A 15,599-nucleotide genomic window follows, 5' to 3' on the forward strand; every position below is an offset into this window, starting at 1 on the left:
TCTCAGCTGCCATAGTAGCAGCTGTTACAGAGGAAGATATTTAACCCTATCTTCTGTTTGCAGTTTAGAGTTAATGGGAGGCCTCAACCACCTGTGAAAAACAATTACTGTAATTGTTTTGCGATTGCACAGTGAGGTGGTGAGGCAAGCCCAGAGCAGGTTCTTGCTTCTGGTATGAAGCGCCTGGTTATGCGCTGCCAATGTGTGCTAAATCCATTCAGGTTATTGCAATCATGATGTAAGGCTGCACAATCACATTATCACATAAAAAGCAGCAATTATTTTTGTGTTTAGAAATACTTGAATTCTTATTCTCTGCATTTTCCTTGATAAACATTTATGTATGTTATATCTCAATTGTGATTGCAACATTGTCCAGTATATTTGCAATCATACATTATTACCAAATTGTGCAGAAGTATCTACAGGCAGCACTTGAGATGCATCATATGTGCTGTTCTGCAGTGGTGCTGGTTGATTTGGACTAACCTCTGTTTATTTTAAATGTTGCAATGCCAGCACTTATTCAAAAAATTAATCATTTTTATGTTTACCTCTCTAGTCTTTTTATTTAGGCCTTCAATAACTGTTAAACTGTTTGATTTTCTTACTTAAAGATTTCTAGTCCCTAGAGGCCTTGTCTTTCCCACCACCATTCATTGAGAAGGAGTGTTTTTACCCATGAAGGGGTAGGGCTAGCATCATTAGTACCCAGGTGGATTTCTCTTTTCATTTTAAATTTGGAATTCTGTTGTGACAACCCTAGTCACTATGGATTTTGGAAGTGGCATTTTTTTCTCTCTCTCTACAAATAATATCAATCAAATCAAACCTCTCCCATCACAAGCAGTTAACAGTATTAATACTTCTCTATTGCTCCCTTATGGTTACCCCACCTCTCTGCATCGATACCTCCTCACTTTACTGCGACACAGGGTAATTCTGATCTGATCTTTTTCTTTGCAAATATTTCAGTTTAAAGTAAAGAAGACAGAGAATGAAAGACATGAATAACAAGATTAAAAAAAAAAAATTAAAATGTCTATTACTCTTGATTTTTAAGACAGAGATTAAAAAAAGACAGTACAAAAAAGATGCTGAATAAACTACATGGATAACAGCATAAAGCAGTATATCTGGAGTGTAATGCTTAATTTTGTCTACGTGAACTTGCAAGTTATTTTTTAGAAATATTGCAAGAGGTGGCCCTGTTCAAAGCTTGTTGTGTTCATGGTAGTGTTAAGGAGCCCCTGCACCGGGAGAATCTTTAATTTAATTTAGTTTATTTATCACACTTTAAACCTCAAGATCCAAGCAATTGAACAAAAAACTTCTTTATTGGAATGTCATGGTGGCAAATTTGGTGGGCTTTACATAAAAATATTTTAATGCATTCAGTTTATCAGAAATTAACACTCAAAATATTTAAACGTATAAAAACACAATATCTAGTAAAGGTCTAGTCTAGACATATGAAAAACATTATAAATACCTAAACATGTAAACATTCTTAAACAATTTTCAAATCGTTTTTTGTAAGATTTACATAAACAGAATCACATGGGCAGTCCACTGATGTTTATCCTTCTTCATCCACTCCTAACAATTGTTGGTGACAGCAAACAGATCATTTCAGCACCTTCTTGGTTTATGTGTCTTTAGTTCAGTCAGAATTAGCTGCCATTTTCCTTTCAAGCTAACAAAAATGGAACATATCAGTGCAGATTTTTTTTTTACAGTTAAAGTAATGAGATGTGGTTTTAGAAGACCCCGACTGCAAATACAGAGTATTTCCCTTTCTCATTCATTTTTTAAAATATATTGTCTGTACAAACTGCACTAATTTAAAGTGAAGGTGTCTCCTCGTTTCAGCTCTGTCTCCAGCTTTATAGTCTGTTGTGTTGGCTCTAGTTTGGAGGTGCAGTTTCTGAGTTCAGCTTTCAGCTCAGACAGCTGCTGAGCATGGCTAGAAAGAGTCCCGTTCACTTGCTGGAGGAGCCCGCTGGATTGTCCCTCCAACTCCTCCCTGATTCTCTCCAGGTCCTCTGCCATGAAAGTCAGGCCTTTACATTTGTCCTCCACATTGGCAACCCGCCCTCCAACCTCAGTTACCTCTTTCTGGACCCCCATGGCTGTGCTTCGACAGCCCCGAACCTCTTCAGCAAGCCGCCGCCTCATCTCCTGCAGCTCGCCCTTCAGACGAGTCAGTCTGCGCTCGCCTGACCCAAGCATTGAAGCTTGATGTCCAACCAGCTGAACCACACCCTTTATCTGCTGGGCTAGACGAGCCTCTCTCTCATGCCAAGAGCTGTTGGCTTGACCCACCTGCTTGGCCACTGTGCCAAGGGAATCCTGGAGGCTTTTCAGGGTGTGGTTGACTGTGCTGACGTTGAACTTGAGGATTGTGAGCTCTCCTTGGATTGGATGGCCTCTTTCTGCTTGATCCTTATGGGTCAGCCACCTCAGGATGCCATTTAGTGTGGCATTAAGTCGACTTAAACGGTCATCTTGCATGTCCAGAGCATCTTTTAATTCTTGCTCTTTTTCCAGGTTAGCACTTGGTGCAGCAGAGTCTCCCTGGATGGCAGCTGTATTTTGAGGTGAGGAACAGGAGGAGTAGCAGAGCTTCTCAAGGCCACTCAGCTGCTTCTGCAGTCTGTCCACATCCACCTCGAGTCTCTCTTGCAAGGACTCCAGCTCTGTCTCGAGAGCAGGAACAGCATGACCCTCCAGCAGTGCAGGGGCAGTAGCATTACCCAGCTCCTCCAAAGATGTCAGTAAACGGTACTCCAGAGCCTTCAACTTAGCCTCCATCCTGGACTCCACGCCTTGTCCTGTCACTTCTTTGTCAAAGACGCCAACCCTCATTCCAGACTCATCCCTTTTAATCTTCCCAGTCAAGTTGAGCTTGTCCTCTACATACCCCAGACGTCCTTCCAGCATTCCCTCTATGTGGTCCCTGTGTCCACTCAGCTCCACACTCAGGTGCCCTTGGGACTGGTTTAGACCTGCCACTGCTGTTTCCAGATGTTGAACCCTTTCTACCAGGCCAGTCATACTACTACAGCAGCTTTCCTTAGCCTTGAAACCGTGAATCTGTGTCTGGAGGTTTCTCAGCTCTGCTCTTAAGTCCGTGCTACTTTCCTCCAGAGCATCCTCCATCTGCTCCTGCCTCTCACTTTGTTCCCTCTGGCACTGACGACGCACATCCCCAGCTTTCTCCTCACATCGACCTTCTGCACTCTCCACACGCTTCTCAAACCCGCCAAGAATTTCTGTCCTCGCTTCGCTCAGCTTGGCATCCATCTTTTTCTCTATTGCCCCTGGAGCAAGGTTGTCAGTGGAATCTGAGACCACTCCCGCTCCAGTGGACATTCTCTTCAGTGCTCCATCATGTCCCATCACTGTTGCTTTGAGTTCCTGAAGCTCTGCTGTTTTGGCCTGCAGCTCTGCCCTGAGCTCCTCCACTCTACCGTTCAGTTCTGTAAGGCCTGGAAACACATGTCTGCCATCTAGACCCTCTGTGCTGGGATCTCCTACAGGAATCTCAACAAAGCCAACATTGGACAGACTAGAGGATACAGCTGGAGCAGGAACAGGACCAGGGGCAGCTGAAAGCAGAGCTGACAGCATCCTGTTGGCATCTTCTCTCAGTGAGGCTCGTAGGCTATCTTCCAGTCCATTCACAGTTCCTCTTAGTGTCTCCAAGCCTTGGTTGAGACGTTGCACATCCTCCTCCATACGAAATATTCGTTCTTCTGTGTCACTGTCCAGAGTCTGGCCTAAAGAGAGAAAGACACCGATTGGTACAAGCATTCTGCTTTTGTGTTTTGGTTTAAAAATCTAATCAAAGGCTAAATTGACCTCTGGTGCATCAACCCTGGAATTTCAGAAAGTGTCTGCAGAACATCATAAAAAAAGACTGGGAGGTAGGAGGATTAGACATGGCCAGTTCCTCCTTCCTGCTGTCCCTTATCAGCCACGTCACTCATTTCACACTGCTCTTTAGATTCCATCATAAGCAAAAATGTCATAACCCTTCAAGAAAAACTGACCACAAGTTACAGTGTGAGATGATGGTATATGGTATATAGAAGACCCAATATTTTATGTAATAAACCTCATTTAAGAAAAACATGATTTATTTGTGATCTCAGCCAACAGTACTACATTAATCACAATCCTATAGGGTCACAGCAATGTTCCTGATTGGCGAAACCCATCTTAATGTGCAAAACTTCCATGTTCAATCCAGTACTGTCGCTAAAAGAAAATTTAATTATTCATTTATTTTTTAACAAAGGGCAGTTTAAACTGGGTAACTGGGTAAGTTATTTTGAAAATATATGATCATCTAGAAGTCTTAAGTTCATGTGTTTTACACTCAATTTTTGGAAAAAACATAGTTTGTTCACGATTGCGGTCAATGGCACTACATTACCCACAATCCTAGAATATCATAGTGATGTTTCTGATTGGCTGATCTCACTTTTATGTGCAACATTTCTGCATTTAATCCAATACTGTCACTAGAAGTGAATTCAAAATGTTGTTTTTCATCAGAAGACGGTTTAAATGGGAAAATGACGATATATGGTAATGTAGAAGACAAGCATGTACGAGTATGGCTACTAAAGAATGAGACTGTGCTTATGAGGATAAAACGCCGTAGTTCACAGTCTTACAGGGCGTTAAATATTAAAGGTTGGGTATTCAGGCACAACTGCTGTGAGTTTGAAACAAGTGACGTCTGTAGTTCACCGCTAGCTTGTGACTGAAGTGCACCTGTTTTTACTAAGGCATCAGAAAATTATTAGCTTAAGATGATCAACGCATTAACTTGAAGTTTTTTGGTGAATTAAAAAAGCAGCTGGATCTTTTTTGTACATTAACTGAGGTGTATGGGGAACACTACATGTCACTTGCACGTGTTTGAATGGCACAAAAGGTTTAGTGAAGGCGGGGAGGACGTGAACATTGGAGTGCTCTGAGTGACTGTGAACCACATGTTATTTTTCCTCATAAGTGCAGTCTCCTTATTTGATAGTCATACCACGTATATTATTGACCTTTTGAGAAATACATGGTGTATTTGAGATCAGCACTACATTCCCTACAGTCCTCAAGTGTCACAGCAATGTCTCTAATTGATGGAGTGTGAATTATGGCTGTTAGCTCTCATTATTGAAGCTATCAGGGAAAAGGTGGGCGTTAATGTTGTGCTCTGTGTTGAGGACAGATGGCATTACATACGTCACAGAGCACCAGATATGCCATTAGAAATGTTTCCGAATGATTGAGTTGCAGTAGATGATTTCAACCTGTAGAGGAAAATTGCTATAAACATTTTAACACAAAATGTAGAATTTAAACACTTTGTGCGACAATGCCAAGGTTTTTGCTCTTATTGATTAGCAGTACTACATGTATACACACGTGTTTTTATCTGAAGAAGTGGTCTGGTGGTTTAGGTACTATTAATGCAGTAAAAAAGCGCCATTCTCCATTTCACTGATCCAGAACTAACAAACTACAAAGTAGAAAAGAGAGAATTAAAACACACCTATGGGCTCACCCTCAGGGTTCTCCTCCCCAGAGGGAGGGGGATGGATTTCCTCTGGTGTGTGCTCCTCAGGCCCTGGGCTGTGTTCATGTTCATGCTCGTGCTCTTGGTCCTGTTCTATGTGATGTGGCTCCTGGTGCTCTGGCAGTGGCAATGGCTCTGGCTCTGGTTGAGGTGGAAAAGGCTCAAAGGAAGTGTCAGGGTAGGAGGAGCTGGGGGGTCCAAAGTGGCGCATTGGGTAAGAGTGGAAACTGCTTGGTGGAGGTCCCTTGGGTTGACTCCATGGGTTTGCCTTCATGACATTGTTGATAGGTGGACCTTTGAACATGGGACCTTTAAACATTGGACCTTTGTGCATTGGGGCCTTAAACTGTGGGCCTTTCATTGGTGGACCTTTCATTGGTGGGCCTTTGAATGGCGGCATCATTTTCATTGGGTGTTGGTAAACCGGATGTCCCTCCATACAACCGTAACCAGAGTACCCAGGACAACAACGCCACTCCAGTTCTGTGACGGTTTTATGCGCCACCTTGTACATTGGTTTGTACATCAGGCGATACCTGAGGGAAACAATCAACCTTTTGTCAGAAATATACGCTTGACTTTGAGTCACCTGAGTGTCTTAATGTCACATCAGATCAAGTTCTTTATATTAAAATGACATAATGATGATAGCTGATTACTCACAGAAGAGTTGGACATTTCTGACCCCAGGAACACTTGTTGTACTCTGCTTTTACATAGGGTGCTGCCCCATCCTGCACAGTGAAGGACACTGTCTTCTCAACCACATAGGCACAGTGATTTCTTTAAGAGATGAAAAAGATAAAGTTTGGACACAATATTATTTCTATTTGTAGCAGAAAATGCAATATTTTACTCTATATTAAATGTTATTCAAGATCAAAAATTTGTTTATCAGAACAAGGAAGAGAGAGATAAAACTTACTTGTGTCTGCTGGTGGGTTTCCCTTGGTCATGATGTGGACTGAGCCCAGATTTGTACTGATTAAACTGGAAAGGTCTGTAAAATTTTGTTTCAGCCACTGACAAAAATAGAAGGATGGATAAAATAGGATTCATTCCCATTGAAAATTGCATCCTTAAATATCCATAGGTCAAAAAATTAGAGAAAGGAGTCTTCAAAGTGAGGTAAAGATAATCTTATGGGTGAAAAAAATATCCTTCCATCAAGGATAAGTAACAGCCTAATTATTCCAGCACATCCACTTGGTATGGATTGATAAGAAAAGAAGTCAACACTTAAAAAAGGATAAAAATGTCTTGAGTCTCTACAGTCTAACCTTTCTTGGCTGTGCTCTAAAGCAGAATGCCACCCTGTGAATGTTGACCCTGACTCTGGCGTTGGGTGTGCCTCAGAGTGACAACAGTCCACTGTGAGTTTGGTGGAGTCTTAACTCCACTAATAGGGCCCCACTTGCACCATCTGCATATCTCCTCCCACCCAGCCTCCTCAAAGTCACACCAAAGTGTCACAGGAGGGGTGAGGACAACTCTCACTTTCACAGCTGATGAATTTTGTAAAACTAAGATTCAAAGACATCAGGTTTTTTATTATACATCTCATTAAAGTGTTCTACCATTAAAGGCAGAGGGTCAAGCCCCGTGAGCTATTTTCCCATGTGACATCACAGCAACCCAGAGGGGAAAATTGCACGTCACATCCAGAGTCAACAACACCCGGCCTTGTCCCAAAATAGAAAGCCCCTATTAACATTTCTGTGTAATAGAAGGGAAAAAATAAGTAGTCCTGTGGTTAAGGACATGAAGTTTTTCTTCTTTTTTAGAGTAAGAAGTCATATTCAGGCATGCCCACAGATTTCACTGGGCACCTGACGAGCCCATTTCTGAACTATTGATGGTAAGAAGAATTGTTTGTTTTAGCAGTAGCACTTGTGATTGCATCCTGGCTAACAGTTATCTCATTGTGGACCTGAAGGGTGTGTCAAACTATTGTTGGGTTTGATGTTAATATTATTTATTTGTGCCACTTTTCATCAATTTTGCTCAAATTTTGCCATTTTTTAACTCATTTTTGCCACTTAAAAACAATATTGGTGCATTTAATTTCCTTTTTCATCATTTTTTTCTACCAATTTTGCCACTTTTAACACATTTTTGCCACCTCTGAACCATTTTTTTTGCCAGCTTCCACCAATTGATGTTGTTGACCCATTGTTGCCACTTTTAACCCATTTTCACCACTTTTCTGCCATATTTTTCCATTTTTCCCCCATTTCCCTATTTGTTATGCCAGTTTTTGCTGCTTTTGGATCAACTTTCCATCTATTTTTTGCCTCTGTCAACTCATTTTTTGCCACATTAAACCCATTTTGCCACTTTTGAATCCCATTTTACAACATACTCCACCTAATTATGCCACTTTTACCATATTTTTTGCCACTCTAAACCAGTTTTTCACCACTTTTTAATTCTGTCTCACCAGATTATCCACCTACTTCTGTCACTTTAATGAATTTTGCCACTTTAAAACCCTTACCTGTCATGATCCTGGTTTTGATTTATTATGTTTCTGAGTTTTCCTTTGGTTATCCTTTGTGTATTATGTGATTTCTAGTTTGACTTTGTATTTGGTTTAGTTCTTAGATGTTATCTGTAGCCCTTGTGTTTCCTTTGTTCAGCTTTTAGTGTTTTATATAGTCTTTGTGTTTCTGTGTATTTTGGGCTTTTGTTATTTTCCATGTGTCTAGTTTTTTATTGTATTAAGTTATTCCCTGTGTTCCATGTTTAGGTTTTCCCCTGTGTTTCATGTGTAGTACTCCATGTATTTCATGTCTAGTTTAATTCCCTGTTTCATGTTAAGTTTCCCTGTGCTTCTTGTTTTGTTTCATGTTTTAGTTTTACTCCCTGTGTTTGAGTTTCCCTCCTTGGTTCTTTGTATCCTCCTGTGTTTTCAGTGTTTCTGTAGTTTAGCTTCTTGTGTCCAGTTTTCAGTCCTTGTGTGCTTCTTGTGTTAGGTTCCATGTTTCCTGTTTTATTTTGTAGTTGCCTTCCCTTGTGTGTGATTCCAGTTTTGCTTCCTGCCTGAGTTTCCCTCCACTTTGATTATCCTTCACCAGTTTCACCTGTGTCTGATTGTCCACACCTGTCTGCCATTGTTAATCACTCCCTGTGTATATAAGCTCTGTGTCTCCCTGTGTCTGTGTTGGTTCATTGCATATGTCTTCCCCGTGCTTGTTACTCCTCGTGCTTCCTCGTGCTCCTTTGGATTTTGTTTTGTTTCTTTGATTTTGATTCCAGTGTTTTTGTTCAAGTAAGTTTTTTTTGTTTCATTAAATCCTTTTTATCTGCATTTGGGTCCTCCATTTTGAGTTTTTCCCCGTAACCCGTGACATTACCACCTCTTTTTCCTGTCGGTTTTGCCTCTTCTACACCATTTTACACACTTTCCAACGATTGTTGTGTCTGTTGACCCATTATTGCCACTATTAACCCGTTTTCACCCTTTTTTCCCATTTTAACCCCATTTCACTATTTATTCCCTTTTTTAGGCTTATTTTAACCCATTTCTGCCACTTTCTGCATATTTTTTCGTGTCTGTTGACCCATTTTTGCCACTTCAAACACATTTTTTTCCCATTTAAACACATTTATTCACTTTTTATCCTATTCCTCACTTTTTCCCACTTAATTCTGCCACTTTAAACCCATATTTTGCCACTTTTTAATCTATTTTACCACCTTTTCCATCTAATTCTGCCACTTTAACCCCATTTCTACTTTTAATATCCCTTTTCACCTCCTTCCCACCAATTTTTGCCATTTTTAACCTATTTTAATTCTGTTTTCAAGACAAGGGGTTTACCTACGTAGGCTATATACTGCAGCGCAAATAAATACAAAAATAATTTGTTGCTTTGCTAAGAGTGGTTTATTCAGATTAATAAATAAAATACGGTTATCACAGTTTCACCTTGCAATGGATCATGATTTTTCTGATCTCCATGGGATTGACTTCTCCGATTGGCTGGGCCCCAGAAAGCTTTCCCCTTTATCCTCACTTATGGGCGGCCTTGGTCAAACCCCTTGGTGTATTTCATCCTTCATTAAATGAGCTTTTTCATGCAGGATGTTTTGACATGTCACAGGTATATTGACAAGCTAACTTACTGACAGGGCAGACGGGGACACTGGATGTGACTGAGCCAACATTAATTTCAATATGAACAACAACTGCTTTTTCTGCAATAAAAGTCAAAACGCCCTCTGTGAAAAGGGTAAATTGAGCATTTGGTTGCCATGCAGGCAAATACTTTGAACTACTTAGATTAGGAAAGCTGCAAACGACATTGAACAAAAGCAATTCCAACAAAGGCAGTGCTCCTTAAAAGCTCATTGTGTGATATCCCCATTATCCTGTACTGCCATTTCCCACTCCCATTTCCCCTAAATGCCCTTATGATTCCTCCAATATCAGCATCCTCAGAATGATGTACAGTAATGATGATACTGCTTTTGAATGTCAAAACTCAATGTGTGCCACTCTGTATAGAGCTAGAGCTTTGTGGATTCACAAAATGAAATATTCATATTCATAAATAAAGGCTTTTATCGTGTCATTTACTTTTTAGAATAAAGGTGCAGTTTTTGGTTAAGAGAACAGAGGAAGAAGCAGTGGCAAAACAATGAGAAAATACTCATAGAAAATGTTTGAATGTCTTAATATAAGTCGATCTCTCGTGTAAATATGTGAGATTTAGCATCACTTTAAAGAAAATTATATAATTGACATTCTAATAACTGAGAATGCTGTTAATGGACAAAAGAAGCTTCAACCTTACATCAACATGAGTTTTAGGGGTCATGATTGATGAAAACCTTAGCTAGAAAGGTCACATCAGTTTTGTCTGCAGCAAGGTTACGAAATCTCTGGTTATTATTAGAAAAATGTGTTTTCTTTGACAGTCCCCTAGTATTTTAATATTATATTACAGCCTGTGTATCCATACGTAACTTGTAATATTGTATGGGCCAGTACTTTCCCAAGTATCTTCATAAACTCTATTGTTGCAGAAATGTTGTTTGAGAAGAAAAAAAAACACAATAAACTTTCTCCAAGTCCTATGAAGGAACTTCTCAAGTGTAATATGTTGAGTATTTATGACATCAATATTCTTGAAATATGTATCTCTTTTTAAGTGAAGTACATGTGTGCAGATTTACCAGAAAGTTTTAAACATTCTTTATTGGTAATTCTCAAGTTCTCAGTTTACTCAAAAAGATGGATCATAACCTGTACCTACCAATGTATCCTACGTCTCTAAGACAATTCTCAATCTGTAGAACACAAATTTATACTTACCTTTACTTTGGACCCTTATACACCAATGGGGCCACTATTTGAATTGCTAAAACCATCAAATCATGAGCCAACACTTAGCCTTTGTGATGTTTAAGTACTAATATAACAAGTTTATACAATTTTGGACAGTTTTATAAATTCCTAGTAGTTTGGGTCAATAATGCTGCAGTTTGGGAAGTGAAGGGAAAGACCTTCATTATCAAATTATAGCCAAGTGCTAACCAACATTAGCTAGTTTACATTACTTAACAATCGTGTCAGGATCACTGTCAGCTGTCAGTCACACACACACACACGCACACACCAGCTTGCTTTCACATTTGCAACATCGATCTGTGCCCAGGCCTACTTGTGTGTGTACTTAGTCTGATACAGCAGGTGAAGGTATGCACATAGCTGATTTGCAAACCTGCCAAGAAGAATAAAGAAGAAGAAGCTGCCACAGCAACCACTCAGGTCATGACCTGAGCGAAGATTGTTTAATTTAACCTGGCAAAAAAGTCCATCCTGCCACCACAGATGTTTTTAAAATCACTTTTTAAGATGCCAGCAATACTGTCTTCATATTTACACATCTACGTACGATAATATGAACAAACTACCGTGCCGGGGAAAAGAAGTTTAGTTCTTACAATGACATCATATAGCTAATTTGACTCTCTGTCCCGTATCCGGGCACAATTGCATTCACAACTCAATCGAACTGTTCCAGAGTCCACTTGAATCTTGCCTGAGACCACCTCCCCAAGTGGGCCTGATGCCTGGTGCCTTGGTGCAGTCACACTGACTAAAACAGTCAATGTGTCAATATGTCAGTGGTCTCAAGTGTACTCAGATCCAGGACCAGGCCCCTAGTGTGAAAACCACCTTAGTCCAAAGGCAGTAGTATTTTGATCCTCTTAACACAATATTTGATGTGAGGATTAAAATAAGTCAGTTTGGTGCTACTGTCTATTATAACATGCAAAGACAGCTGAGTGTCTATTAATCTTATCTTATCTTACTACTGTAATTGGAGAGCTGTCTGTCTGTATATATGTATATGTCTCACTTGGCCATCCCTGTTGCTCCAGTTGTCATTCATACCTCTCAGACTTCTTGGGTATTCGGGTCTAAACTTGAACCATGACAGTCATAAATATGTAAAGATTTTGTATAAAACTTTAAAACAGCTGTTTTTCATTACTTCAACATCTGAGTACAGTACATACATTACATTATTGATTATTAGATATTTTATTTGTATGCAATGCTAAATCTGAACTGGACAATAACCTGTGTGATAATCAAACCAGCTATACTTTGGACTAGCTGGGCAACAACTTTTTATTAATCTGACTGTCCAGTGCTCTTGGTAACATGGCACTATATAACTCTCTAGGCTTTTTATTATTAATATTCTTGTTAATATTCATTATTTTGTTCCTGATATTTCCTATGCTGTAATTTTCCATATTCTACTGTATATCGAAGCAACTCCAGTGCTAGCATTTAAAACCATAGAAAATATACTATTTCTGATTCAGTTAAGTACTTCAATGTCTGTGGGATTCAAACAACAAACACAAAATACTGTATATTTTTTCATAAATATGTTTGGGAGCCAATCTTTGATTGTATAGTTTTTGTGATGGAAATCTGCGAAACATCTTTACTTTTTTTCTTCACACAAACACACAGACACAGTAAAAACCCCGACCTAACGGCAAACCTCCAGGAACTTGAACAAACACAAATAAATGCCCTGTGTTGAAGGCTGTGACAGTACACACCCATGCTTAAGTGCCTTTCCCCCACAAGCCCACACATTCATTCACAACACTCGTCTTTGTACAGTTATAGAGGCTGAGAGAGAAGCCTGGCAGCTCCACTGTACCACAGCTACAACTAAAAGACAAGCTTGGAGCAGCATTTCAGCTGCAAATAGTCATCATTATGAATTAACTAGAGGAATTTTCTATTAAAGCTTGACATTAGAAATGTAAAGTGAAGCACTGAATTCAGTGTCCACTTTCGAACGACAAACTGAAGCTTTAAATGAAACCTCCAAAAGTAAAGTTTTTGAAATCTTTTCTTTTATCCTCCAAAATTGGTCATTACATGTCACTTTTCTCTACAGTGTGCACTTCTGTTCCATTACCCTGGAGAATGCAGGCCAGCATTAGAGAGAGTGTGTCATTCTTTGACAGGGTAAAAATCCACCTTGTTATTGATATATGGATCACAAGGCTGTCTGTAACCTTTCAGACTGTATAGAACAACGTGGGCGAGGATGGAGTGAACAAAATACAGTTTGAGTATATCAACAGGAATGATGGTTTGAAGGTCTCTTCTCAGATGTTGTTTTTATATATGTGAAAATAAATAGGTACGTTTACCCAAGTACTGTACTTCAGGATACTTATATGGTGCTTGTACAACTGTTCCAAAAGAAGTTGAGACACTGAAAATTTAAGTTAAAAGAATGTGATGTTACACAAAGCATTTAAGCACCATATTTAATGCTACTGTGAGCAGTTTTTAGATGGTGACAAAAAGAAAATTAAAGTCCTTGGCCCCCACATAAGATTTATGGCATGACTTGACATAATTAACATAACATCATTATAGCATAACCTAAAATGGCATGTCATAAGATTGTTATAACACAACAGGATACACAGTCTTATCAGCATGGTATCAGTATTGGAAGATATGAAAGTATCTGATGATATTTGCTGCTCATATATCGGCATTACACATTGGTTATGTAAATCATACATCAGCCTTGAATACTGTCAAAATGTACATATTCATCAAAGGGTAAATGTTTGATATCAAAAGGTGCAGATTACTTTTGACTTGTCCACTGGGCTGTCTGTGACTTTTTAAAGTGAAATGGCACATTAAGGAGCAGGGGAGCACTTCTTTTACATCACTGTGGCTGCAGGGAAGCGTTGCAGTGGCTTAATCAAGGTGTGCTGAAAAAAAAACAAAGCATGTGATAAATCACGATTAAAAGATTACTGCTCTAGTGTAAGACTAGTTATCCCCAGGTTGATACATTAATGATGGCAGTCCCAACATGACTTGACATAACATAGCTAACATAACCTAACATAACCTAACATAAGATAATACAGCAAAGCATAAAAAACATAACAAAGCGCACTTAGCTTGGCATAGACATGACATAACATAGCTAACATAACTTAACATAAGATAATATAGATAAGCATAGCTAACGTGATATAACCTAAGCACAAGATAGCATATCATAACATAGCATAATGTAACTTAGCATATCTTAGCATAGTGTGAGATGACATAACTTCACATCAGAAAAAAACACAATATAACCTAGCTTAAGATAGCAGAACAAAGCATAGCATAGCGTAGCATAACATAATTTAGCATAGTGGGACATCAGCATAACAAAACATATCTGAAAATTACCCTTGCACAAGATAGCACAGCATAACACAGTGTTATAAAACATAACTTTGCATAGCTTAGCAAAGTGTGATATGACATATCATGACATCAGCATATCTAACACACCATGACCTAGCCCAAGATAGCATAGCATAGCATAGCATAATATAACTTACCATTAGCTTAGAATAGTTTGATATAACTTAATATGACATCAGTAGAACAACCCAACATGACCTAGCTCAAGATAGCAGAACATAATGTGGCATAATGTAACATTATGTTATGTAACGTAACATGGCTTAGCATAATGTAATGGTGACATGACATTATATCACTATTACTGACACAACATAACCTAGCATGAGATAGCATAGCATATCATAAAATGATATAAAATTATATGGAACAACATAGCATTACATGGCACTACAATAACATCAACATTACCATCCTTATGAGATGGCAGAAGGTTTTTAGAAATGTCTGTATTTGCTGATCTGTGGATTTCAATGGACCACAGCAAATCTCTAAATATCAATTGTGGAGGTTTCAGGTGAAAATATCACCTTAGATTGGTACTTTATTTTTAACACTTTGGATCTTTTCAGGACTATCAATAATAAAAACAGAATTTTCTAAGAACTTAGTAATAAAAATATTAATGTATCAGACATTTTGGCAGCCTAACTTTCTAGCACAGACCACCGTTAAAGTCTTTTCATTCTTGAAAAATGTTTTTCTGTGACCATTGTAACATGACCTCATTTTAAACAGGAGTAACACTGTGTCCATTATTTTGTAGGGATCATTTGATTGGCTCTCCTTAGCAGCAGGCCCATTTCCTGTATCCTGTTTGTACCAGGTCCCACCTCCTCTACCTGGAAACACCCTGTTCACTTCAGATAAACAACAGCTTGTGTGTGTGGTTCGTGAGTGTGTGTTTCATATTCTCCGTAAGCTTCTGATTTGTAAACAAGCTCTCATTGTATGATGTTGAAACATGCCGCAAAGCTCAAGAGCACTCAGCCTCTGACTTTCTGCTGCTGTGAAACAAGTGCAGCTTTATTCTGACGGCCCCACCCAGAGTTTCCCTTGAATGGCATCACACAGTTCCAGCTGTTTGTGCTTCCACTCACCTGCCCGTCATAACGCATACGTCACACTCAGGCTGTTCATTGACTTCTCAGCACTGACACATTATAAGAGGGTGAGGCCTGCGTGCTCATGAGTGTGTGGGAGTCTGTGTAGCATATGTGTAGCTGCATTTCTCTTTAT

At 39.2% G+C, this 15,599-nt stretch overlaps 2 protein-coding genes across 3 annotated transcripts in view; one reads left to right on the forward strand and one right to left on the reverse strand.

Annotated features, from left to right (window-relative positions):
- The window catches only part of samd10a (sterile alpha motif domain containing 10a), a 94,471-nt gene that overhangs the window by 38,610 nt on the left and 40,262 nt on the right, over positions 1-15,599 (forward strand). The gene's annotated exons all lie outside the window — the stretch shown is intronic.
- On the reverse strand, positions 1,840-6,664 carry emilin3a (elastin microfibril interfacer 3a). The gene is made up of 4 exons (XM_041800382.1): positions 6,513-6,664; positions 6,251-6,370; positions 5,576-6,123; positions 1,840-3,782 (listed from the first exon to the last, which is right to left on the reverse strand). Exons 1-4 carry the CDS (start codon positions 6,662-6,664, stop codon positions 1,840-1,842), a joined length of 2,763 nt encoding a protein of 920 aa, XP_041656316.1.

Source organism: Cheilinus undulatus, linkage group 11 (assembly GCF_018320785.1).
Source record: "Cheilinus undulatus linkage group 11, ASM1832078v1, whole genome shotgun sequence".
Classification (NCBI taxonomy): Eukaryota; Metazoa; Chordata; class Actinopteri; order Labriformes; family Labridae; genus Cheilinus; species Cheilinus undulatus.

Excerpts from the sequence above, each read along its gene's own strand:
- emilin3a (XM_041800382.1), bottom strand. The coding sequence starts at position 6,664 with ATGCAATTTTCAATGGGAATGAATCCTATTTTATCCATCCTTCTATTT. Across the intron at positions 6,371-6,512 it reads AAACCCACCAGCAGACACAA|AAATCACTGTGCCTATGTGG; the intron begins GTAAGTTTTATC and ends CATCTCTTAAAG. Across the intron at positions 6,124-6,250 it reads CAGAAATGTCCAACTCTTCT|GTATCGCCTGATGTACAAAC; the intron begins GTGAGTAATCAG and ends TGTTTCCCTCAG.